We start from the raw sequence: 23,862 nt of genomic DNA on the forward strand, positions 1-23,862 counted from the left end.
AGACTTGAAACAAGGAGGAGGTTCTCCATACGACTGTATTTTTGTGAAGTGAAGACTTCTTTAGCCGCGTTGGGCTAATTTTGGGAGGGAAAAAATTTAATGGGGTTCGCGTCACCGACATGCTGATTACTGGCTCACGTTAAATTAAAAAATAATATATAGTTAGACACTTTTTGGATGAGTGAAATCTCGCGAGTTCGCGTAACCGAAATGCTACAGCAGTATACCTGTAGCTATACAGCTGACGTAATTGTGCAACATTAGTGCTGGTGTATATCTCATAAGTGAAATTGAATAGATTTAGTAAAAACTTCAATGTGTATATACTTTGCATTGTTGAAATAGTGTTTTGTTTGATTCTATTTTATTATAGAAAATAAGTTTAAAAATAAATTGAAATTAATAATTTAATTGTTCTTAAACATTATAAAATTTAAATTTTTAAAACGTACTAAAAGTTCTAAGGTTTCACTTCTATCGGGAGTCTCTACAACTGCCAATTTTTTTATGTTTGTTACCTCAGAACTTTCGACTAGGCGAACCGAGTTTGATGATTCTTTTTTTATTTGAAAACTGGTGTTTCCCGTGTTCCACTTAAATTTGGTCCACCTCACCTTACAGTAGGGGTGTGTTCTGTGGCAGAATTTCTAAGATTACCTCTGTTGTGATAGGCGTTACTACTTGACTTCGTTCTATACAAATTATTCAGACAAATTAGTTATCTGATTCAGGAATAATCAATAAATAAATAAAAATTACAAAAACCGACTTCAAAAAAACTATTTCAAAACAATATAATATGCACGAAAAAGTAAAGAAATAATTGCCTAAGTTCTTCTACAACTTAATATTCAATATGATGTAGTTACAATTACATGTAGTGTCAGCCAAGGTAGATTTGTAACTACATACATAGTTATAGGTGAGATGTGCTTGTGTCGTACGCGCGCGTGACGAGGCGAGAGGACAGAAGTAAGAATACGCAATTATTTCTTTACTTTTTAGTGCATATTATATTGTTTTGGAATAGTGTTTTTGAACTCGGTTATTTTTTTGTTATTTGTGTAACTTTTAAGGTGATTTCTATGTTATATTTTTGGTCCATCTTTGGATTTATAGAAATGTCTAAAATAATGTTTTTTCAGACAAGTCACCGTGGGTCGTATAACAACTCACGTGGGCTTCCCTGAGGAGCAGGGTCTTGTTGATGCGGGAGCGACGGTGCAAGTAGTGGGACCAGTGGGGGACTTGCACACCGCTCATACAGTGCTCTCTCATACAGGTGAATATTCGACTGTTGTTGAGCACGTTAGATACAGAAAACAGATAGAGATTTAATTACAATTTTATATTTTTTTTCTACTCCTCTACTTTTATCTGTCATTTATACAGCGACGATCACTAATGTAGGTACATACTTTATTGAGTCTTTCAAAAATCTATACTCTAATGTCGTACTTTAATGTCGCCAAGAAACCACCGTTTTTTTGGTACCTATACAACTGAATTGAAATATTAGCTAATACCTAGTATATAGTTAATACATACATAATATTGTTATGTTTAAATAATTAGACTAAACATTTTAATGTCAGCGTATATTGTGTAAAATTCAATTTTCCCGCGTTGGCTGTATTGGTGTACCTTTGCCATTCCTTGAAGTAAAAATAAAACCACTCACTAGAGCTACGTATGTATACCATAAATTTCCCGCCCATTTAAGGGGCAACTCGGAATATTGTGATATTTGTTTGTCTTACTTTTATTTCATTAAATTAATTAACTAGTCGTAGAAACTATAGTGTATGTGACGTTCTATAACTTGGTAAAAAATTAATGATGGCGTCATTCATTGATCATCAATCCATCAATACACACCATTTTTTAGTTAAACATTAAAAGTTTTTTTAAACCCATTATTATAATGAACAGCCTGCGAAATGTATGTAATAGAGCGCTGCTAACTTATATATGTTTAAGTAAGTAAAACGTAAACGTGTGTGTGTGTGTATCATAATATGTTTCAAAATCAGTAAAGAGAAGTAACTATAATGTTTGTACATCATTAAAAAAAATGTTTGTACGTGATCCTAACTCCCATGTTTATGTGGTCGCCCGGCTGCGTACCTGCGGCTAGCATGATGCTAATTTAACCTGATCCACACTAGACACACATACACAGGCCGACTAGATAACTGGTTTTGTTTGTTTATAATTCAATTCACTTGAGTCAATAGCTTCCTTACTTTTAGTTTTGAATATTGTTTTGTATAACTTGCAATGAGCGATTCTCTCCTGACACAGATTATCTAAATCTACCAGGAGAGTTTCATATGTGATTGTAAATGACTGTGTACAAATAAACAAATTTTGAATTTGAACAGGTTTTTTTATAATCATACGTGATACATTCTTCTCATTGAATTCGCGCTCTACATTAAATTAATTAATAAAAAAAAATGTGATAATTTATTGAATATTCACAATAATAATAATAGTATAAAACAAAAAAAAATATACAAATGATTTAAGTTTTCTTTAGTGTTAATTCCGCCAATCTGAAAAAATCTGGCATGGGACTCGTGCCAGATTTTGGCGAGACAACACGTCCTGAGGATGCCTCGTGTAGAGGCGAAACACGTGTCGAATTGTTTTAAAAACAAATACTAGCGGAATTAACACTAAAGAAAACTTAAATCATTTGTATAATTATGGATTTGCGCAAAGTAACGCCTAATTCAATATTTTTTTTTAATATTATTTATCGAAAAAAAAGCCCGATATGTTTTGTATCGTAGATGTTTGATTTTTACTATAATATGTAAAGAAGTGATTGCCAATAAAAACGCCTTAAAATATGTTTATTTGTGGCTAATTTATTTATTTGTTTTTATTTAGTCGAATTGGAGTTCAAGTTGGCACACATAATTTTAAAGGGCGACGTGAACTATATAAGAATACTCCGAAGAACGCACTGATATTTAGATGCACCAGCTGGTGTAATATAATATATTTGTATTCACTTCTCTTTAAACAATTCCTCACCAATGTGTACCGTTGTACAGAGCGACTGAGTCGTCTGGACGAGGCGATATCGCGTGCTCTTCTGGCCAAGAGCACCGTGGTAGCTGAAGCTCTCGGCGTCCCCATGGATAGCTTTACGCACCTCAGCGAACTAGCAGCTGCCGGTAAGTACACACACACATGATGTCTGGACCTCCCTGGAACGTGAAGCCCCCTTCCGTTCCCCTTCCACCCCCTTGCGCTCGTCCTGTTGGGTCAGTACGGTTTGCAGTTAAGTCATTACTGTTAGGTATATGTCGTGATATTTTCGTGCTATCACTGCTTTATTTTTGAAGTAATCATTGTTACGTTTTGACTTTTGTTGATAGTTCTGTAGTTTCACTTCACTAAAAGCCACCGCCTGCAACTTTATAAGGCGCAAATTCGGCCTCACATGGAGTACTGTTCTCACCTCTGGGCGGGTGCTCCCCAGTACCAGCTTCTTCCATTTGACCGCATTGTTGCGGATGTCCATGGGCGGTTGCCTCACCTCTCCCCATCCCGTGAGCCTCTTGACCGTTTGCCCTCTCTCATATAAAAAAAAAAAGTTTTTGTTGTTCTGTGTCGCTGTAATAGTACTGCTAGAAAGATAAATACTTTTTTTACTTAACTCAGATTCATTTATTGATTTTTCATCATTATAATAATAGTAATAATCAGCATTACAACACAACACATTTACATCAAACTATAACACTGAAAAAATTAACCTTTTTTATAATAATAATATCCTAGTGATGATTGATTTGTACACAGTAACAAAGCGATGATGTGACGTCATCGTTGTGAGGCCCAGAGTCGACCGGGTAGTACACACACTCATCTTAGCACAAACTTTTAACAGTGAGAGACACAGGATGCCGGCCTTATAGAGTACCACAGCGGTCGTTTTTGTGCTGCAGAGAACTTCTCGCAAGCACTGTTTATGCTTCAGTTCGAAAACCGGCAAACTATCTCAATTGTCTCAAAGTGACGAGCGCAGTAGTTTGAGTATTCTGAATTGACGTATAATAAAGAACTAGACTCACCATCACGCTATATAATGTCTGAACCAAAACTCTGCCTATTCGCCTATTATGTAGAGTTTTCGTTCAGTTATGTTTCGACCGCGCATTGAATACAACGCCACGCAGTGACAAAGTGTTCAGTGAAAAACTGTTCAAATAACAGCATAATAATCAAACTTAAAAGGATGGAATGCCAATCGCCACTCGCAATTCGACGACCTTTTAATAGGCGATTGGGAGTATATTTGTTTATAGGACGTCAATGTAGATTGTGCCCAAAAGTGCAAGGCTCTTCCTTTGAAACACTTATAATGTTCCATTACTGTACCTACTGTATTATTCGCAATACATTGCCGCTTTTAGGTGTTGTAGCGCATAAGTATTAATACGCGCAGTGAAAATAAATACTCCCTGTTGTTAAGTTTCGAGAGCACTCTGACGTCATAACTCCTGATATAGCTTCTTTTGTACATTGTAATATAACTAGAAAAATGCTTTAATCAAGCTTTGACCAGCAGATTAATAATTACTTACATAAACATACATGAACATAATTGACGCATGGTCCACTTTGTTGATAGTTGTTTTAAAATTATAAAAACAGTTCGGGTTATGTTTGTATGACAATTAGTGAACTGTCCGTGTCTAATATATTGATAACAGTTGTTAATGTAAACAATTTGTTATTTTAATGTGATAGCTCTCACTTCTGGGATTAATTATACAAATTAAATTTGAAACAACAAGTTAAATAAGATATACCTAGATTTACGGACCGTGCGTCAGTTGGCAGGAGCGCTAGGACGGAACCCGAGAGGTAGCGGGTTCGAGTGCCGCATCGTTTATAAATTTTGGTTACAAATGTAATTTGTGTCTTGTGTGAAATGTATATTCTAGCGAATTTCAACCTTATTGTTTATTGTGACTGTACGATTAAATTTTGTCTATAATACTTAACCTTTAATGTGTTGGTACTATGATAACGATGATTTGATTTGATTATAATATATCAACGAATGACTGTTTAGATTTGAGCGGTGAGCTCCGCGCTGACGAGGAGTTCTCGGATGCGGAGCCGGACATACATCAGCTGTTGCTGGCTGCGCAGGCGCAAGGTGCGTGAAGTTTGTTTTATTATGTTTATCTTAAAGCCATTGCCTATCCAAATAAAATTGTGGAGTTTATCTGAATGTGTGAAATGTCATTAATATAAACAAAGTGATGAACTTGTATAAATGTTATATGAACATGCGTAAAATTGTGGAATACTACCAACATATAAAAATTACTAATGTTGGCTGTATCTGGTAGTTTATGAGGCTTTCAGACAAACAGATATAAATATAGGTGCGTGTTTATAACTGAATCCGAACATTATTTGGTAAAAGTAATATTATTTTACAATTCGTTGATTTAACAGTCAATTTGGTTGAGCAGAGTATTAATATTGTTTAAACGTGTAATAGCGATAATATTAATCTAGTTGTGTGGACTCTTCAATTACTCATAAGCATTATACTTCAGCTAATCAACTGACGGAGGCATTGAGTAATGCGCTCACAGTGAGCGAGGCAAGCGCGGTGTCAGCCCGAGCCGCGCGTGCGGTACGCCGAGATGTGCGGCGAGACGTGCGGCGCGACCTCTGTACCGCGTGTGGGGACGCGCCCAAAGGTCAGTAAACATCAGTCCAAGTATCTAGTATTTATATAGTCTGGTAACGGACTTAAACTTAGTTTATTTTGATATATAAAAGAGATATAGAATAATATAGAAGTAGGTATTGTGGTTCTGATATTTTGCCAAATATTTATGAAAATTAAAAAGCCTAGAATTACATCACATTCTATAAAAATTATATTGTTAACTTAAAATGTTGTCAAAATGGACTTCCCCCTTTGGAAGGAGTTAATTTACGATAACTATATAACATTATGTTTGTGTATACATGTAAACATGAAATGTTCTGAAATGACAGAATAATAATAATATCTCGAAATTACTGTCAATATGTTGTCATAGATTTTTGTCCCCATTTTTATAGACTACCCACTTGTGACGATATAATAATGTATTGTCAGAAGTGATTGTATAACATGATCTTCATACTTTCATTTTCTCTTATTTATTTGATCTCATCCTTCATCAACAAGTGTGGCCGTTCTCTTGTTCAACGCGTGCCGAAGGTAAGTGCGCTTGTTTGTCAAAGTACCAGTCCCAGTAAGAAAGTAAGTGTGCTACTTTCAACCCAGTTTCTTAGCGATATTTGTTTAGGAAAAAAAGTTTTAGATGTACATATGTCGAAAATTAATAATGTCCGTAAGACAAAACAAAATTAACTCTAGAATATAAATAACTTTTGAATTATGTTTGCTGTTTTAATGTTAGTTTTTTTTTGGTATTCTTAGAGTTATTCAGGTTTTTATAATAATTATAAAGTCGTGAATGCGTTAGCCAAACGGATAAATGAGCAGAGAGACTCCGTCTCAGTACGGCGAGTGCGCGCGTGAGTACGTTCGGCGTTCCATTGCTGTGTGAATGTCTACTAGTACTATAGCACCCACTAACATGAGGGGTGATAACTTGTATATAATCAATTAAATATTGAAAAAAAAAATATTTCTAAAATATTTTATCGGGAATTTCTTTTTTCCTTAATAACTGAACTGAATTATTAATATTAAATACTGTAACGGAAACGGGAACGCAAAACTTTGCTTTTTGCTAACATTGCATATTGCTGGTTTATTTGTAGTTTTAATTTTTATCTTTTATTCCAGAATTAGATCAATCCGTGTCTGTCGATGAGATCCCGCTCTCGAAACTCCGCGAAATAACGTCGGGCGACCAGTTGGACCAGTCGGTGCGCTCGGTCGACCAGTTGCACGACTTGTCGCAAGATGTGTCACACGGCATGTGCGAACCATTAGAGCAAGTGTTATGTAAGTCATATGACTATTATTTCTTTTAATTCAGATTGATTTTAAAATTGTAATTATTATAACGGGTAGGTACTCACGATATATATTTTATTGATTTGATGCCGATATTTCGATCCAATTGCATGGAATCGTGATCACGGCGGGACTGCGGACGCGGCGGGAAACACTTGACACTAATAGTACATCAATCTGTCCACTTGGCGCCTAGTTCGTTTTGCTCTTTGATTCCCTATTTCACAACACACTCTACTGACGACGTCCATACTTTCGGATCTTTTTGTGCATTTGTACCTACTGCAGAGACAGACCACGGGATTCCATGTTTGCGCTAGCCTAAAACCATATCCCTATTTAAATTGTTAGGATGCTTTTTAAGTTCTATAGCTTCTCTAACAAGCCGTGGGATGTATTGGCATTCAGCAGAAATCACTCGTGGGTTGTGCAGCTCGATCCAATGGTTGGCACCGGCTTTAAGCAAGTGTTCGGCTATTGAAGATTTTATAGGATCGTTATTCTTGAATGCGCTGATGTGTTCCTTAACGCGTTGAGAAATAGCTCAAATTCAAATATTTTTATTCGAAATAGGGTTCAAAATCACTTATTGAGCGTCAAAAACTACCACCCATTCTAAAGAGACTGCCTCAGACCTGAGAAGAATGGACGCAACAAACACAGCGGGCTTTTTTTTATATAAAAATATGGATTACATTGTGACATCGTACAATAAACATTTATGATTAAAGAGCCTGAGGGTGTTCTCTTTATTCCCAGTCCGTGGTGACATTAAGATAAATCGTTTACCTTTCCCACACAAACGTTTTTTTAACAATTCTTTTAAATTTCGTAACACATTTGTTTTGTACATTTTCTGGGATCATAATATTGTAGAAGCATATACATCGCCCCACAAAAGACTAACTCGACCCAACCGTGTAGTAGGCATAACAGGTTTATGTTTGTTCTTCTTGTTAACATTATGAATATCACAGTTTCTAGAAAATTCCTCAATGTGCTTATGAACATACAGAACATTATCAAAAATGTATTGAGAAGCAACAGTCAAAATGTTTATTTCTTTAAATTTTTCTCCTAATGAATCTTTAGGACCACGTGATACACTTGTTAAAGCCGTTTTACTTTATGAACGTGTTCTAGTTCCTGCGTGTCGTCAAGTGATCACCATCACACAGATCATATGCACGTTTTGTTAATGATCTAGCGACTGACGCTGGATGTAATGCCGTGATGATATCTGTCAGTGTGAGTGGGTTTTCTATAACCACCATGACTTCTCGTGCCGTTAGGGTGACTTTCAAATGCGACATTCAAGAATGCCAATCTCCCTCTGTATGTATTGAGGTGTGTTAAATACATTTCTACCTGATTCCGTCCTTTAATTATGGCAAAAACGTCATCAAAATATATTCTCCAAAATTTTAAGACAGACTGGTCCGGTAGTCATAGTTTTATTCTCGATGTACTCCATCCATATATTCGCAACCACCGGTGCGACGGGGGCAGTCCCGTGGGTACTCCTTAAATTTTGGCGAAAATATTTTCCATTACATAGGAAGTACCCAGAATGGAGGCAGTGCTCTAATAATTTAACATATTTCGTAGAGATATTATTGTTTTGAAGAATACTAGTTATCAATCTTAGTTAGGCATTCAGTAATCGGAACGTTAGTGAACAATGATTCCACATAGAAACCGACCATTGTTTCACTTTCCTATTGCCTAGTATTGTAAATAATACTTAGAAAATCTAAGGATTTTTTTATATTCGGATGTTGTCCTTCCCATTAAAGGTTGCAATACTTTAGCTACATTTTAGACAGTTAATAAGTGGGCGAATCAATTTGGCTGACAATGGGTCTCAGCGGAACGTCTTTCTTATGAACTTATGAGGCCATAGTTTTGGTGGTTGAACAATATGGGGGTGTAATAAACACTTATAAATGGCTTCCCTAATGATATCCTGGCATTTCTGAATAAGTTTAGAAGATTTTTGAGTCACTCTAGCTGTAGGGTTGTAAGTAACTTCTTTGTGTTTTTTTCTTTTGTTGTGTCACGTAAGAGTGTGTTAACTTTTTCCTCATATTCAGTGACATTCATAACAACCGTCGCAAGCCCTTATCCGATTATAAAATGATGTTTTAGCTGTCACGCATGTTTTTAAGCGCCCTACGTTCCTCGTGAGCAATGTTGGGTAATGGAGGATTTGACTTTCTTAGAATAACCGATATCTCTTGTCGTAAAGTTTTGGCATCATTACGTCGGAGTTTATTTCGAATAATAGTGTCCTCAACATTCCTACTAAACTTTTCATGAGGAATGCGATTAGGTGTCGGTGCAAAATTCAAGTCTTTGTCTCAAACATTCAGAGTCGCGGCATTTACCATCTCGTTTGACAGGTTTATAACATTTTTAAAATTGTTTACCTTCAAGTAATGTTGATATATTTTTTTAACCAATTATGTGGTACATTGAGTTTGTAAAAATGTTACTCGATCAATAAGATTAAATGTATCCTATCAAACACTGCACTGCAGTCTAAATGAAGACTAATTAACCCACATTAAAGACGGTTTAAACGACGGACGATTATTACGTATTCTTTTACTTAAAAGTTTCTCGTTCGATAAACTGTATATTTATTTATTTATAATAGACACACCAACAAGCTATTCTAAAGTAAACAAAAATAAGAAAAATATAAAACGAACATTATGAACAGAATAGCTTTCTTACAGGTATATACAGCTCTGTTGTATTAAATAAATAAAATAAATAAATAAATAAATTCTTTATTTTGCTAGAAAACATGTAACAATGGGTGTAAGTAGTTTTAATGTATCAATGTTATCGGCCATTTCTGGCATGCAAAATTATTATTAACAAAATTCTAGTTATTATTATAATTGATTAACAAACTCTATATTTTAAGCACTTAGGTTAATTTAAATTATAATTATTATTTTAAATGTCATTATTTAAAGACTAGAATTAATATATATTTTAAAGTCAATTTAATTTAACCTAATGTGTCAACATTTCATTTATGGAATAAAAACATTTATCTATAAGCCATGTAAAAAGATCCTTTTTAAATCGTTGGACGGGTAATACGCGTAAGCTTGGAGGGAGTTTATTAAATATTTTTATACACATGACATAGCTACATTTTCCGTAGGATGCATTATGAAATTTGTGTGCAATCACCAGTCTGTCACCGTTTCTTGTATTTCTCGGATAAATATCTCTTGCTTTTGTAAATAAATGGTCATGTTGTTTGACAAAGATACATATTTCGTATATATACATACAGGGAAATGGAAGAATACGTAATTCTTTAAACAGTGGTTCACACGAATCTAAGTAAAAAGCTCCTGTCATAGCTCTTAAGCATCTCTTTTGGGCCATGAAAGCCCTATTAGCCTCGCTAGAGTTTCCCCACAAGATTAGTCCATATCGAAGTACTGATGCGACATAACCATGATAAGCTGCCAGGACTGTACTTTGTAAAGCCGTTTTACGCAATCTATATAACACATAAACATATCTATCAATTTTTTGGCATACCATGTCTACATGCTCTTTCCATTTTAGATTTTTATCTAGAAGTACTCCTAAAAATTGAACATGCAAAGCTTCTTCTATTTGGGTATTTGTATAATTTATCTTAAGGCTATAGTTATTAGAGCGGTTACTTAAACTAAATTGCATAAATGAGGTTTTTTTAATATTAACTTGAAGATTATTATCCTCTAGCCAATTTACCACTGTATTAATTTCATTATTAATTTCACTTTCATAAATATCAATCTCATTTTTATTATTACATGTCATAATTATTGATATATCATCGGCAAATAAATAACAGTCATTTTTTGTCACACTAGGCAGGTCATTAATATAAATTAAAAATAATAATGGTCCAAGGACGCTTCCTTGCGGAACACCAAATCTATTTAATTTAAAGTTTGATTGTTGGGCAATTATGGTAGCCTTTTCGTCGATAGAATTGATCTCCACACATTGCTTACGGTCTTTTAAGTAGGACTCCATCCAGTTAAGAGCTGGTCCTCTAACGCCATTTTGCTCCAACTTATCCAACAAGATGGTGTGTGATACGAAGTCAAAAGCCTTGCTCATATCAAAAAATATTACACACGTTGGTTTTTTTGAATCTATATTTTCTGCTATTTTGTTAACCAGTTTAAATGCAGCTAATGTTGTCGACTTGTTTTTTTGAAAGCCAAATTGTTGCTTGTTTATTATATTATTTTTTGTAAAAAAAATTGTTAAACGACCATACATTGCTTTCTCAAAGACTTTTGAAAAAATAGATACGAGTGCGATTGGGCGGTAGTTATTAAGTTGTTTTTTATCGTCTTTTTTATGTAGTGGCTTGACCACCGATAATTTTAGTGCGTCTGGGAATTCACCAGTTTCAAACGACAAATTGATTAGGTATGTTATAACTGGTACTAGTTCATCTTTGCATATTTTAATAATTTTTGTGAGAATTTCATCATAGCCTACTGCTTTAGTATTCCTCAACAATTGTATTATTTTTAATGTTTCGTTTTCCGTTACTGGATTGAGAAAAATACTACTTCCAGTTTTATTTTGATTTATACAAGGTTTCAACTTTCGCTTTGTCAGACATTTATCACTGCTGTTAGTCAAATTTATCCAATAATCATTAAAACTGTTTGCTATATCTTTAGTATTATTAATCTCATTATTATTTACTATAACTGATTCTATACAAGTGTCACTATTGTTACTTTTTGTTTCATTTTTAATAATTCTCCACGTCGCATAGCATATGTTTTTACTGTTTGCTACATAATGGGTATTACTCAATTTTTTTGATGTGGCAATACAATATTTAAGTGTTCTTGCATATTTCAAATAATTATTCTTATTGCTATCGTCTTTTTTTCTACATTTTCTATATCTTAATACTCTTTTTATTTTACAGCTTATTCGAATACCTTTAGTTATCCATTTGGGCTTTCCATTGGATTCCATATTTTTAATTTTTATTCTCGGAAAACAAAGTCTATATAATAGAGTTACTAAGGAATGAAATTTGCTAAAAGCGTTATTGAAATTTTTTTCTTCATAGACTTCATTGAACGACAAGCTTTTTAGGTAATTTTTGAATATCTCAATATTATAATTACTATAATTACGTTTGTACATAAACATAGATATTTTATTTTTAATGTTAACACTTTCGAAACTTAGAATTTGTGCTGTGTTATGGTCAGAAATATCGTAATTATGTAAAGAACCTATAGCGCCATCAATATTACTTATTATATGATCAATGCATGTGCTATTTCTCGTTGGTAGATTAATGTGTAATCTAAAGTTAAAGTTTTGCACGATTTGCTTTAACTGTTGAGAGATTTTATTACAATTCAGTGTATTAATATTAAAATCTCCTGATATAATAATTTTTTTATTCTTTTTACAGTATTTCTGAAGCACGGTTCTTAGTTTTTCAAAAAATATACTTACATCAGAATCAGGTGTCCTGTAGATACAAATGATAAACAAATTTTTGTCCACTATGTCTATCCCACAACATTCAAATGCTTTCGGTTCACACAAAGTATGTAGGTATTCTAAATTTTTTGATCCTATCCCTTGTGATGTTAATATACAAACACCACCCCTTCTTTTTATTCTACTGTAATTTGATGCTAACAGATACCCATTTAGTTTTATATTACTTTCATGCCCTTTTGGAATGAATGTTTCCGTGAAGCATAGTATGTCAATTTTATCTGTATTTTGCAGATCTTCAACCATGATTTCTATTAAGTCTTTCTTTGCTAGAAAGCCAGCAACATTTTGGTGAAGAACTTTACAAGTGCATGTTGAATTATTAATTTTTGGCACGAAAAAACAGTTTTTCCCCATTTTTGCTGTCATCAACTTTATTTGGTTTAAAATAAAAAGGAATTGTTCCCTTCTTTGGTGCATCCTGAGATGAATTTAAATTTTGATCATTTTTTGAAGTTACGCCATGAGTCACTTTCTTAAAATAATATGGTATCGTTCCTTTTAGTGTGGAACGATTTATGTGTCTTTGTTTTCATGATACATTGTTTCGTTGCTTTGACAGATGTATTAAAAATATCCAAATTAATTATTTCACTGCTTAGTTTATTACAGGTGGTGCTAGCTCGCAAGATATAACTATTGCTCCGGTAGTTAGTAGATGATTGAGGTATATACAATAAACGGCTATAGCGTAGTGCAGTTGACGAAGTTCTCAATGAAATTGTCGAAAGAAGATCTGGACAATCAACCTCATTTTGAGCTATTTTCAAGAGGAAAGCAATGTCAGAGATCATACGTCGTTTCTCAAGCGGTAGTAAATGTTGCTTTTTACAATGCTGTTCGTAAGACTTTGAATTGTATCTGTCGTTAGTACGGTAGCATAGAAAGCGTAAGAATTTTTTTTGAATATTTTATATTTTCTATTATTAAAGATAAATAACAAAAAAAAAAAATAAAAAAAAAAAATAGTGTTTATAGTGAGTACCCGTTATAATCATTACAATATAAAAGTTTCGCGATGATTTTAAAACTCGGTTGATATTCCCTTAATAGCACTTTTAGAATTTTGGTCTTTCGAGACTGATATAGAAGTATTGGTTTTGAAAGACCAAATGGAATAAAAATGACAATAATAATATTATTCGTCGTGACAATTTTATAAAGGACTCATTGTTTCCAACTAATAGATATAAATGTTTATCTACACCTATGTGTTAAATCCTCTATTAAAGATTTTGAAACAGTTAGCTTATTGCCAACATTAAAACAATCGATGTTCTATTAATTATTACATCATCCAAAAGAGTGTTGTAGTGAATTTCATAACAACACTCTAATGTTTTTTTTTATCCCTTCATCTGCAAAGAGTTTCAACAGACAGCCACATTGTTATTGCTCGATGCGTGGTATCTGTATGAATTTCAAATATAGATCATTTTCGTTTATGCGTGTTCCACGCGATTTGAATATAATCAGTAATGAATGATATTAGGTTACTACTAGGTATGGTGTTATAATGTTAGCAGTAAGCTAAATGTTCCAGAATCTTTTAGGAGGATTTATATTATGAGTGTAGATAAAGTCTTGTATGCAACTGTTGATAATTAGGTATTAAAACACTCATGTGATACTATTATCACACTCGGCTTCGCCTCGTGAGATTAATCCACATTCGTGTTTGAATACCCCTTATTACACAACAATTGCATAAATAACTATTCCACACCATGTGATAAAGCCTCCAAGAGTTCTAGGATGTGTTATGAATATTGGTCGCTGGCTTATGTGATTTATTTATTTATTTATTTCAAGGAATATCAACAGCTATTTACACAAAATAAAAATACAATAGAAACTTAGAGCTAATCACAGATATTCACTAATAGACAATAGAAGTAGTAAGAAGCAAAATTATAAAGAGTAAACATGTAACATTATAATCTAATAATAAGCACACTTGATATTCACAGGTTAGGATTCAAAAAACGTTTTCATGATACATTGTTTCGTTGCTTTGACAGATGTATTAAAAATATCCAAATTAATTATTTCACTGCTTAGTTTATTACAGGTGGTGCTAGCTCGCAAGATATAACTATTGCTCCGGTAGTTAGTAGATGATTGAGGTATATACAATAAACGGCTATAGCGTAGTGCAGTTGACGAAGTTCTCAATGAAATTGTCGAAAGAAGATCTGGACAATCAACCTCATTTTGAGCTATTTTCAAGAGGAAAGCAATGTCAGAGATCATACGTCGTTTCTCAAGCGGTAGTAAATGTTGCTTTTTACAATGCTGTTCGTAAGACTTTGAATTGTATCTGTCGTTAGTACGGTAGCATAGAAAGCGTAAGAATTTTTTTTGAATATTTTCTATTCGAGAAATATATGTAGAATACAAAGGATTCCAGATTTGAGAGGCATATTCTAAGTGACCACGATCGAAGGTGCAGTACAATATCTTCAGTGTCTTGACTTGACGTAAATCACGCGAGCTTCTTATAATAAATCCAAGGGTTTCATAGCTTTAGATATAGTTAAATTTATATGTTGGTCAAATAATAGTTTCGAATCAAGTAAAACACCAAGGTCTCGTATTGTACTACTTCTCTGCACATTCTCACATTTCAACTGGTAATTGAAAATTATAGGATGCCGCTTTCGCGTGAATGTCATTACGCTACATTTTGATGGGTTTAGCTCTAGGCTATGATCGTCACAATAATTTTGCAATCGGTGTAGGTCTTCTTGTAGAGCTATTGCATCATCTAGTGATGATACCTTGTTGTAAATTTTGATATCGTCAGCAAAGCACAATATTTTGGCGGTACGTAAGCAAGTATCAACATCATATAAAAATATTGCGAACAATAGAGGGCCAAGCAAGGAACCCTGAGGAACGCCACTCGATATGGGTACCCACCCTGATATATAATTACTGACAACAACAGCTTGAGTGCGATTATGAATATAGGAGGAAATCCATCTTAACAAGTCACCGCTGATACCAATATTATAGAGCTTATTAAGAAGGATGTCATGCCGTATTCGGTCGAATGCCTTACTGAAGTCGGTGTAAATTACATCAGCTTGGACACCTTGCTGCATTGTTTCCGTTAGATAATTATTAAGAAGTGCAAGATTAGAGACAGACGAGCGACCTCTAAGAAAACCATGCTGACTGGGGCTAAAGGCTTGCCTTAGTGCAGGATAAACCTGACTATAAATGATTTTCTCAAAAACCTTAGATATAATACAAAGCTTAGAAATTGGACGGTAATTTGATATATTAGTCTTAGCCCCCTTTTTATGCACTGGAGTAATATAAGCCATTTTCAATAAATCTGGCATAACACCCGCATAGAGAGATTTGTTGAATAAAATAGTAATGGGTACACATATGGAATCAGAACATTTCACTAAGAATATTCCAGGTAAATGATTCGGACCATCGGATTTTGATGGGTCAATACCATGGAGTAGTTTCTTTACTTCAGTAACGTCTACGTGTATTTGCGAGATATCACACACTGGTAGTGATGATAAAGAGATGACATTTTTATTGACCGGAGGATCGGTAAAGTTATTACAAAAAAAATCAGAAAAGGCATTACAAATAGTGGTGCCGGTATTGAAGGTTTTGTCAGCACGGTACATGCAACTAGGCATAGAGTTTAGATTTTGTTTAGACTTCATATACGACCAAAAGTATTTTGGATTCAGGTTTATAGAATTTTCAATAGAACGTATATAGTTATTGTAACAGGATTTTTCAAGATTTTTTATTCTCGCACGTATCATTTTATAAGAAACCATATCCGACATATTACCATAAGTATTGTATTTACGTAAATATTTATATTTTTCTTTAATAGCTTTTTTAAGATGGATAGAGTACCACACTGGATAGTGATTAGGTTTAATAAATTTAGATGGTATATATCTTGTTTTCAATTTTTCAAAAAACTCATAGAAAAATGTGACCGACTCATCAAAGGATAAATCCGACAGAACGACATGCCAATTAATGCTTTGTATTTCAGCATTAATGGCCTCATAATCACCGCAGTTAAACATGTATCTACGCGTAGGGGCCGACTGGAGAAAACTTTTCGCGGTGAATTTAACTATCAAAGATAAGGCTCCATGGTGGGCGTCAATAGGAACAAGCGTATCATTACTAACATCGCTGACTGTCACCACGCCATTGGACAGCACTAAATCTAGAGTTTTATTGTATAGACTTCGGATTCCATTGAATTGCTTCAGACCAAGAAATGCCAATTCATCCGTGAAAAAATTTCATCCTGTGATTGACAATTACAAGCGCTAAATGATTTATCACTGTCATTACAGAGATTCCATATTATATTGCTCATATTAAAATCACCGATTATAAGAAATTTATCAGTAGGATTCTCGATTATTATATCCTGTGTTCGGCTTAGGAAATTATGTAGTTGCTGTGAGAAGGAGTAACCCTGGTTTTCAGCACATAGATAGATAACGCATATGTGCAGATTTGTCAGGAGTTTAGTTCTATGACAGTTAATAGTAACCGTCACCCACAAATCTTCAGCACTAGAGTTATAGTATGGCTTTGGAATCACTGAAAGTGATCTACGAGTTGCAATGAGCACTCCACCCCCTCGACTTAGACCAGTAGTAACGTAATTACGATCCCGACGCCACACCATATACCGATTGTCAAAAAGCTCGGCATCTGTGATTCCGTCTAACAGCCAAGTTTCAGTCAATACAATTACATCATAATCAAATAAGGTTACATTGCGTTTGAAGACATTTGTTTTAGTGCGTAAACCCCTTGTATTTTGATAGTAAATATTGTGGTAATTTATATCACTTATATGAGAAGTAGCCATTTATAAACAAAAGCATTATTTGATTGAATAACAATTCAAACGATGTGTAACAAACACTAAAACGTACTATATTGGTTACAAGGAATAGACTCACTCTTATGGAACCCATGTACATAATAATATGTACATAAATTCCATAAAAATAAGTATCTATTACCACACAACAGTTCAAAATACAAAGAGACCTTATAGTTTCATAAGCCAACAATATCACTACGTACAAATATAATAAGCGAGCACATATAATTATTAATTGGTACATTAGCAAATTATACATAATATTACTATCTAATTTAACAAATAACATCAAATTGCAACCACACTTCTTAGTTTCATAACTCAACAATACATATACTAAGAACAAAATATACAATAAGCGAGCATATGACATATTTATAAACTGGATCATTAATAAGTGAATGTAATAGAAAACACAAGTCAATAGCAACTTATCAGTTACTCTAAAATATTTAAGAATTAAAATAAACATTAAAAATGCTAGGGGCATTAAAATAGAAGTGAATAGTACACAACAGCCTAAATTATTTTGTTTAAATCACTTTCTTTTGCTATAATTATTACATGAGATGAGTCATTTTTTCTGAAATGTATTTTCCCGAACTTCACCCAGGTATAACGGTACTTTTTTTCTTTTGCAATGGTCTTAGCTTGTGTAAGAAGTTTTTTTGACCTTGGAGTAAGGTGGTCATTGATAAACACTCGCTGCGTACTACCTACGAAACCAATGGAATCAGCCATGATAGTCTTCTTCGCTCTTGCGGCCGCTATGAACTCCTCCTTTACGTACCGATTAATAAATCCCATGACTATCGATTTATCCTTTGAGTTATATGAAGGGACTCTTGAGATGTAATTTATTTGGGATATATCAATTTTGTGTTCTACCACTTTGCTTAGTTTTTCTACAATATTAAAGAGATTTTCAGTTGTCCTGACCGGAATTCCTTTTATTTCAACATTATTTAATCGGGACCTTTGTTCTTGAGTACTCAACTCTTCGCTTAAGTGTTGCACATTTAGAGTTAGTGGGTTTATGCTGTCCGCTAATGTTTCGTACTTAGAACAATTACGTTCAACTTCTGACAACCGTAAGCCATACTCGTCCAGCTTAGCACAATTGAAGTCACAGGCAGCCTTGAGGTCAGCAATCTCGGTTTTAATACACTTAACATCGCGAACCAGGTCAGGAAGATAGTTCAGCTGTTGTTTCATCTTACGTATTTCCTCTAGTATAGTAGCCAACTTACCCGAATCAGTAGTATTGGTAGTAATAGGGTTGGATATTGGACTGACCTTGCATTGTGGGCACTTCCAGACAGCCCGACGCTCTGGTCCAAGTTTGCGGTATCCAGTCTCGGATATACCCGCACAGCTGTAATCCAAATTCCGCTTACATCCCGCACACTGTACTCCGTCATTGACCTCATTTTTACACATATCACACTTCATCACAATATCTTAAAAAGTTTATGCTTAATAAAGATATAAATTGAAATGAAGTAGTATTTAAGATTAAAGAATTGCACAAACAAAGTGATTAACGCGGGAATTGCGACACTATATTGATAGTAATAAGGTGTAGATTTGGTACACTTTTAAGAACTCAGTACAAACGGAATTAAAATGCGTGGTACAAGCAACACGGATGGTTTGTAACTGAAAATGAAATTGTGATAGGTGTGTCGGCAGTGGTGGACGGGTCGGCGGCGGCGCTGGCGCGGCGCCTGGTGCCGCTGAGCTCGGCGCTGCAGGGCGCGCTGGGGCGGCTGGTGGCGGCGCTGCCCGCGCTGGCGGCCGAGCGCCACGCGCTGCGAGCCGCGCTGGCCGCCTGCAGGGAGCGCCACGGTGAGTGACACATCCAGCGTGGCGCGGCGCCTGGTGCCGCTGAGCTCGGCGCTGCAGGGCGCGCTGGGGCGGCTGGTGGCGGCGCTGCCCGCGCTGGCGGCCGAGCGCCACGCGCTGCGAGCCGCGCTGGCCGCCTGCAGGGAGCGCCACGGTGAGTGACACATCCAGCGTGGCGCGGCGCCTGGTGCCGCTGAGCTCGGCGCTGCAGGGCGCGCTGGGGCGGCTGGTGGCGGCGCTGCCCGCGCTGGCGGCCGAGCGCCACGCGCTGCGAGCCGCGCTGGCCGCCTGCAGGGAGCGCCACGGTGAGTGACACATCCAGCGTGGCGCGGCGCCTGGTGCCGCTGAGCTCGGCGCTGCAGGGCGCGCTGGGGCGGCTGGTGGCGGCGCTGCCCGCGCTGGCGGCCGAGCGCCACGCGCTGCGAGCCGCGCTGGCCGCCTGCAGGGAGCGCCACGGTGAGTGACACATCCAGCGTGGCGCGGCGCCTGGTGCCGCTGAGCTCGGCGCTGCAGGGCGCGCTGGGGCGGCTGGTGGCGGCGCTGCCCGCGCTGGCGGCCGAGCGCCACGCGCTGCGAGCCGCGCTGGCCGCCTGCAGGGAGCGCCACGGTGAGTGACACATCCAGCGTGGCGCGGCGCCTGGTGCCGCTGAGCTCGGCGCTGCAGGGCGCGCTGGGGCGGCTGGTGGCGGCGCTGCCCGCGCTGGCGGCCGAGCGCCACGCGCTGCGAGCCGCGCTGGCCGCCTGCAGGGAGCGCCACGGTGAGTGACACATCCAGCGTGGCGCGGCGCCTGGTGCCGCTGAGCTCGGCGCTGCAGGGCGCGCTGGGGCGGCTGGTGGCGGCGCTGCCCGCGCTGGCGGCCGAGCGCCACGCGCTGCGAGCCGCGCTGGCCGCCTGCAGGGAGCGCCACGGTGAGTGACACATCCAGCGTGGCGCGGCGCCTGGTGCCGCTGAGCTCGGCGCTGCAGGGCGCGCTGGGGCGGCTGGTGGCGGCGCTGCCCGCGCTGGCGGCCGAGCGCCACGCGCTGCGAGCCGCGCTGGCCGCCTGCAGGGAGCGCCACGGTGAGTGACACATCCAGCGTGGCGCGGCGCCTGGTGCCGCTGAGCTCGGCGCTGCAGGGCGCGCTGGGGCGGCTGGTGGCGGCGCTGCCCGCGCTGGCGGCCGAGCGCCACGCGCTGCGAGCCGCGCTGGCCGCCTGCAGGGAGCGCCACGGTGAGTGACACATCCAGCGTGGCGCGGCGCCTGGTGCCGCTGAGCTCGGCGCTGCAGGGCGCGCTGGGGCGGCTGGTGGCGGCGCTGCCCGCGCTGGCGGCCGAGCGCCACGCGCTGCGAGCCGCGCTGGCCGCCTGCAGGGAGCGCCACGGTGAGTGACACATCCAGCGTGGCGCGGCGCCTGGTGCCGCTGAGCTCGGCGCTGCAGGGCGCGCTGGGGCGGCTGGTGGCGGCGCTGCCCGCGCTGGCGGCCGAGCGCCACGCGCTGCGAGCCGCGCTGGCCGCCTGCAGGGAGCGCCACGGTGAGTGACACATCCAGCGTGGCGCGGCGCCTGGTGCCGCTGAGCTCGGCGCTGCAGGGCGCGCTGGGGCGGCTGGTGGCGGCGCTGCCCGCGCTGGCGGCCGAGCGCCACGCGCTGCGAGCCGCGCTGGCCGCCAGCAGGGAGCGCCACGGTGAGTGACACATCCAGCGTGGCGCGGCGCCTGGTGCCGCTGAGCTCGGCGCTGCAGGGCGCGCTGGGGCGGCTGGTGGCCTGTATGTATTATACAACCAAGCTGCAGAATGGACTTCCTTGCGCGGTGTTTCCGGCTCGATACCACATGGGTACCTGCAAAAAGAGCGCGTATACTTCCCCTTTAAGCCGACAACGCTTCTATGATTCCTCTGATATTGCAAGATAATTTAGGCGGCGCTGATCACGTTACACCAGGTGACCCGTACGCTCATTTGTCAATTCGGAGAATATTACATTAGTACCTAACACCTATTGACACTTTGGGGTTAACACCCGAAATTGACCCCCTATTAAATAAGCTTCCCACTGGTGTATCCACCATATAAAACATATACTTACACTACATAAACTGCTACTGTGTTATTAATAAACGCAAAGTAAAGTTATCTACGACAGGTTGTGAATGGTGATATTTGAGATGTATCCCACTTCTGTTAATCAGTACAACAATCTTTTATAGCATGTAATTTATAAATCACAACAATAATTATTATTGTTACATGAATAATGTATATATGTTTGCCACAGACAAGCTGATGACAGAGGAGATATCGTTTCCCGGCATGACTGTGGACCAAACGATAGAGGTCTGTACTTCACTGATTAAACTAATTTTTGTTTTTTTTTTTGCTTCTTTTGTACAAAGTAAAACTAATAATCTTATGATGAATTAATTGTAGGCTACAAATTGTTTTACGGTTTTTAGATATATTTACAATTTTGTTTATTCTTCTATAACAAGATTGTTAGTTAGAAGTATCTCCCCCACTGCATCATATGAAAAATTTGAACATAGAATGAAGAGATACTTATAAAATTTAGGTTAACCAGCCAACCAATTATTGTATTTAGGTTTCAATATAAATTTACTTGAACCATCTATCAATTGTACTTACCTTAAAAATTTATTTCAAAGTATTAATTTCTTCAATGTGTTTCGGAAACCTACTAGAATCACTTCTACTACAGCAACCTGCTTAGATAATATATTTACAAATGTTATTATTACTAGAAAACTAATTAATAATGTTCAATCCCACAATAGTGGACAACTTATAAAAGTAAATAAAAAATTGGACAATGTCAGACCAACAAAGGTATATATATATGTATTATATTTACAATGGGTATCCACAAAAGTCGTTAACGCTTATATGACCTTTATTATGAAAAACATTACAATAATAGTAAAGAATTTAAATATGAAAAAAAAATACTCCAAGCACTTTAAAGTAGTTTGTCATGAAGCGAAAACACGTTTCTTTGCAGATAAAATTAAAAACAGTAATAATAAAGTAAAAGCAACTTGGAATGGAATTAACAATGAAACTGGTAAATCGAAGTACCGTAACACCTCCATGTGTTTAAATATTAATAATCGCGTCATAAATTCGGAAATATAAATTGCAAAAGAATTTAATAAATACTTTAATTTGATAAAGACCTAAACTCTTCACCAAAAGCAGCACATGATATGCTTAAATTACACGTACCAGTATCTTCCATTGATTTGAAATTTAAGTATGTTAAAGGTAGCGACATACTAATAAATCTTCAAATTAATTAACTTAAAAAATACAAAGGACCTATGGGGCCATTCTACTAATATAGTAAAATACATATTTGACATTATAGCACCTGAATTAGCAATAATATTTAACGAATGCATAGATGAGGGTGTTTTCCCTTGTGAAATACAGCAAAGCAGCCTTGTTTAAATCGGGCAGTTCTTTTGATCCTGCTAATTTCAGGCCTATTTCAGTGCTGTCTGTTTTTAGTAAAATTTATGAAAAACTTTTGCTTCAGCAGCTACAAATTCATTTTTGTAAACTAACAAAAATCAATTTGGTTTCACTAGGGGCTTATCTACAATTAATGCGGGTACTAGACTCATTGAGCACATCTTTGATGCCTAGGAAGAGTCACAGGATGGATTGGGCATTTTTTGTGATTTGTCCAAAGCATTTGACTGCGTCCACCATGAAACGTTACTCCTAAAACTAAAGCATTATGGTGTAAAAAATAGCCATGATATTGTATTGTTTGCTGATGATACTTCACTTATTTTTAAAGTGAAACGAAGTGCAGATATTGATGACGAGGTAAACGAGGTGCACTCTCAAAGAAAGTGCGTTGGTTTGAGATGAATAATCTGCACTTAAACAGTAAAAATACCAAGTGTTTACGGTTCATTACACCAAACACAGCGGAGGTACAAACCAACGTACTTATAAATGACCAGAAATTACAACTTGTGGACACTACGGTCTTTTTGGGTATCACGTTAGAGAAAAAGTTCTGTGTTCAGTGGGGTCCACATATTGCCCATCTAGCAGATAGACTCAGTTCTGCGGCATATGCAGTTAGAAAGATTATAGAGTACACTGATGTTGCGACCGCTGGATTGGTGTACTTCAGTTATTTTCACAGCATCATGACGTACGGTATTTTACTATGGCGTATATATATATCAGCTTGCTTATAGACAGTCTCTCAAAGAAAAATTTAAAGAAATAAATATTATGACTGTTCATTGTCAGTACATTTATGAAAACTTAATATACGTTAACAAAAATCGTCAGCTTTTTGCTCTTAATAGTGATTTTCATTATTATAACACTGGAAATAAGGGATTGCTTTTAACTAATTCTAGTAGCCTTCATAAGATACATAAAAGCCTTAAGTTTAAATGTATACAGTTTTATAATAAAGTCCCAGCCACTGTTCAGGCATTATCTATAAATAAATTTAAATGTTTTATAAAAAAATGCCTCTGTCGTAAATCCTATTACTCCAGAG

The 23,862-nt window shown here is 37.6% G+C and overlaps 1 protein-coding gene across 4 annotated transcripts in view; it reads left to right on the top strand.

The window, feature by feature from the left end:
* The window catches only part of LOC126972143 (rho guanine nucleotide exchange factor 12), a 284,774-nt gene that overhangs the window by 257,045 nt on the left and 3,867 nt on the right, over positions 1-23,862 (top strand). For 3 of the 4 annotated variants that reach the window (XM_050818729.1, XM_050818757.1, XM_050818738.1), the window contains 7 exons: positions 1,146-1,282; positions 3,066-3,188; positions 5,099-5,185; positions 5,595-5,741; positions 6,848-7,009; positions 19,173-19,340; positions 21,592-21,650. In XM_050818729.1, coding sequence (XP_050674686.1) covers positions 1,146-1,282; positions 3,066-3,188; positions 5,099-5,185; positions 5,595-5,741; positions 6,848-7,009; positions 19,173-19,340; positions 21,592-21,650 — 883 coding nt within the window. The remainder of the gene's footprint in view (positions 1-1,145; positions 1,283-3,065; positions 3,189-5,098; positions 5,186-5,594; positions 5,742-6,847; positions 7,010-19,172; positions 19,341-21,591; positions 21,651-23,862) is intronic. The other variant, XM_050818747.1, reaches the window with a different exon arrangement.

This window comes from Leptidea sinapis, chromosome 2 (assembly GCF_905404315.1).
Source record: "Leptidea sinapis chromosome 2, ilLepSina1.1, whole genome shotgun sequence".
NCBI lineage: Eukaryota > Metazoa > Arthropoda > Insecta > Lepidoptera > Pieridae > Leptidea > Leptidea sinapis.